The following is a 3957-nucleotide window of genomic DNA, read 5'->3' as shown; positions in this document are numbered from 1 at the left end:
GGTCCAGCAGTGTGAAGAAAGAGGCTTCACAGTTCTGCTCCTCTGTATCTGCAGCACTTTGTGCTCCCGCTGTAGCTGCTGCTCCAATTGGTCCATCAAACTCAGAGTTGACACTGAGCGCAGAAGTGTGAGCTTGATGGAACAGACTGTCCTCATCTACAGATAAGGATGCAGTTGTGACTGATGCGCTGAGCGTTGTACAAGCAGAGAGATCACGTGGCTGTAGCCATGTTTGGTGGGTGTTCGAGATCCTACCACCTACACCATAGCGCATTTCTGAGCATCCCAGCCGCAGCGCTCCACTCTGCATCACATCATCTGCATCACAGCATCTATTTTTTATGAAAGCCACATGAAGCACAGAGTTGGTGAGGAGGGCAGGAAGTCGGCCACGTGCAGGCGACATGCAAATGCTCTGAAATGCTGCCAGTTTGATTTGTGGCTTTCAGCAGAAACTCTGATGAATGCCACTGTTAATCTGCACTCAGCATGCACAGCATGGATGATGCAACTGAAGCCTCCTCCTTTCTTGCTCTGAGTGCAGGTATCTGTAAAATGTGACTTTATATGGTAAAAATTATCTCCCACCCGAGACCGTAGACAAAAGCTTCCTGTTTTAGCTCAGGGCGGTCTTCTATTACTGCACACTGCTGTCTGCTCAGATTTATATCTTCAGAAACTGTTACCATAACACCTTCTGTCTCTAATCAAAGGCGAGCATGAATGATCCAATTGGAGTTAAATCGGTTATAGAAAACTACGACACTGCTGCAGCGGCTGCAAAGATAAAGAAAAAATATCTAAAAAAGACAAGAAATATTCCACTAAATATCGCCGTCACAGGAGAAAGCGGTGCTGGTAAATCCACCTTTGTAAATGCCTTCAGAGGTTTAACAGATGAAGATGATGAAGCTGCACCTGCATATGGAGACTCCACCTCAGAGGTTGCAGCCTACAAACATCCAGACTATCCCAATGTCACTTTATGGGATCTTCCTGGAATCGGAACGCCAATGTTTCCAGCTGAGAAGTACCTGAAGCGTGTTGAATTTAGGATGTTTTACTTCTTTATCATCGTCTCAGGGACTCACATCACAGAAAATGATGTGAAACTCGCTCTGAAGATTCAGGAGATGGGGAAAAAGTTCTACTTTGTTCGTTCAAAGATTGACAAAGATTTAAGAGCCGAGAGAAGAAAGAGAAACTTCAGCAAAGAGAGGACTCTTACAAAGATCAGGGAAGACTGTGCTCAAGGTGAGTGTGTGATTATTTATACCAGAGAGAGAGAAATGTTCACTGCACTGTTTTCTCTTCTAGAGGTCTTTCAAAGTTTGCATTGGACATTGGCTGCTTTTTCACTCGTACTGATCGTCCTGTTCTTAATGACAGTCATGCACTTAGTGCAGAGGTCAGACCATTGTTGAGCTTTGTCCTGAAAAATGCCTGTTAGACTGGAAAATAATAAACAAATAAGGAGAGAAGGTGGCTGTGCCCCGTCAGTTTGATATCATACTTTAGGCTGATGTTTGTTTTATTCATTTGTTTGTCCAGTAAAAACCATTTTTGGTCTCCACCAACATAAAGGTGTTTCTTTTCCTCTGCTATGTTACAAGCTCATCTCTCTATCTCACAAGAACATTTTCTTAAAATAAATTAATAAACTCCATCTTAATAATCTGTCACATGGATTCCTTCTGTATTACAGGTCTTCAGGCACATGGCATCAAGTGTTCAAAGGTGTTCCTGGTGTCCAGCTTTAAGCCTCGAAAGTACGATTTCTCTTTCCTACATGAGACCTTAGAGAGACAACTTCCTAAACTCAAGAGGAATGCTTTTGTGCTGGCCATGCCCAACATCAGCCTGGAGATCATCAAGAAGAAGAAACAAGCTATGGATCTACGATTACCTAATGTGGCCTGCTTTGGTTGACCAAATGTTTCTGTTCCTGGGCTAACTGTTTCTGTTAATCTACCTTGGCTGCACATTATTATTGCAATGGTGGTAGATGCGTTTGGTCTTGATATCCCATCTCTGTGGAAACTTGCTGCCAGCACAGGTCTGTCATACAGCGATTTGTGTGCTGTTATCAAGTCACCCCTGGCTGCAGCTGAAATAACTGAGAAGCTCCTGCTGAAGGTAAACCAGGTTGGAGTAACATCTGAATTACGTTTTGCATTGAGCATGATAAACTTCGTTGAATCGGTTGTGGGCTCAATCCCAAGGGGCAGATGTTATCGGGTAATGGAGAAAGCTATGCCTATTATCCTCAGAGAACTTGCTGATGATGCTCAGAGGGTCTTTCAAAGAGTTCTGGCCTGATTTTGTAAAGTAGTGACACTTTTGAAACTAGCATAGATCTACAAACAAGCTTTTAACTTGTTCTAATTAGACAGTGTTTGTTTCAAAATAATAAAATTCATAATCTCACTGCATCCTCACAGCTGATCAGTCTGTCCGAGGCCTCAGCAGGTCTTATCTCCTCTGATCAGAGCAGAAACAGCATTGTAACTTCTCCCACCATCACACACTAATATGTAATCTTTTTTTTTTTTTTTTTGTGTCCCGTTTGGATCTTTAGCCATCAGAATTGTTGTCTTAAGGCCAAGAAAGATGCCAAGCGGATTTATTTTACCAAGTGGATCATCATGGCCTTGCCATATTGGTCCATTTGATTGACCTTTATTATAATTATGAATTTATTTTATTTTCGGTTGCTACAAACGGGACAGACATGACTGGGGGATAGGACAGGGAGAGAGAATGAAAGAAAGAGAGGGAGAGAGAATGAAAGAAAGAGAGGGAGAGAAAGAAAACCAAAGGGGAGAAGAGAGGGTGAGAAGGGGGGGAAGAAAGAAAAAAAACAAAAAAAACAAAAAACAAACAAAGCACCTGGGTCACCTGTATGGAGAAAAAAAACAGAAGAGAAAGCAAACAGCAAAGAGCAACATAATAAAAAAAACAGCACCATCACAATAAACTAGCTAGCAGTAGATATCAGTAGATACTAAATAATAAACAATATTGTCCAGCACGCAAGATAGACAGCGCACAATGTGCTTTGAGGCAGCAGCCAAGAAAGCTGTAATCCGCGTCTGTGAATACCCGTGTGTACACCTGTGTGCATACCTGTGTGGATCAGCATGCTTGTATTCCAAAGGTTTCTCCATGTAACGATCTGCTAGGGAGTGTGGGGAGCCACAGCCCCGTCCTCCAGGGTATGAAGCAGGTATGGAGGAGATCAAAACTCCAGACATCCAGAGGCCCCCAGAACAGAAGAGACCATGGAAGACCAACAGAGGGGCAGCCGCGCCACTGTCCCAGTAAGAGCTGAGGAGAGTCCCAGATGAGGGCTCACTCAGCAGCCGCGGAGCAGAAGCCAGGGGGAGTTGCAGTGACGCGCCCGTGAGCTCCGCCGGCAGCCACCTGTGCCTGAGTGACCGAGCCCCAGGCCGAGAGGCCGGGGGCACCCCACCTCCGAAGTGGCCGGAGCGAGCCCCAGGCTCCAGGCCCCGATAAGCGGCCGCCAAGGAGTGAGCCGGTGTGTACCTGGACGCCCATCCCCAGACACAAAGAACCACCAACGCACCGATACCTGAGGGAGTCCGCCACTGGCAGGGGAAGTGGTGGTGGGTGGAGATAGGCCTCCAAACCTTGGAGGGCCTGAGATGTCCCCCGAGAGGTGGCGTCTGATACCCAACCTGACATATAGACACAGACATACAGGCACATACAGACACAAACATCCATTCCCCCCCTCATGCTCTCATATGCACTTACTCCACACTCAACCAACGTGGAGACAGACATAAAGAGACGCTGTACACACGATCACACTCCCCAAGCGTACTCTACAAACCGAGTCTAGGTACCCTTGCCCCTGGAGGGGGGAACTGCACCCAGACCCAGGTGGTGTTACCCTTTTCCCTGCGGTGGGGAGAGGCAGACCGCCCCGACTCC

The 3957-nt window shown here is 46.1% G+C and overlaps 1 protein-coding gene across 1 annotated transcript; it reads left to right on the top strand.

Annotated features, from left to right (window-relative positions):
- Positions 1–621: 621 nt before the first annotated feature.
- Positions 622–2704, top strand: LOC112436584 (interferon-inducible GTPase 5). Its single transcript, XM_024806307.2, has 2 exons — positions 622–1254; positions 1706–2704. The coding sequence occupies exons 1-2, from the start codon at positions 720–722 to the stop codon at positions 1927–1929; spliced, it is 759 nt and encodes a 252-aa protein (XP_024662075.2). The 5' UTR covers positions 622–719; the 3' UTR covers positions 1930–2704.
- Positions 2705–3957: the final 1253 nt, after the last annotated feature.

Source organism: Maylandia zebra, linkage group LG19 (assembly GCF_041146795.1).
Source record: "Maylandia zebra isolate NMK-2024a linkage group LG19, Mzebra_GT3a, whole genome shotgun sequence".
In the NCBI taxonomy this organism is placed as follows: Eukaryota; Metazoa; Chordata; class Actinopteri; order Cichliformes; family Cichlidae; genus Maylandia; species Maylandia zebra.
This window is presented reverse-complemented; position numbering and strand designations above follow the sequence as displayed.

Bases quoted from the DNA above. Each gene is read 5' to 3' on its own strand.
- LOC112436584 (XM_024806307.2), top strand. From the start codon at position 720: ATGAATGATCCAATTGGAGTTAAATCGGTTATAGAAAACTACGACACT. The intron at 1,255-1,705 runs GTGAGTGTGTGA...TCTGTATTACAG, and splicing joins CAGGGAAGACTGTGCTCAAG to GTCTTCAGGCACATGGCATC.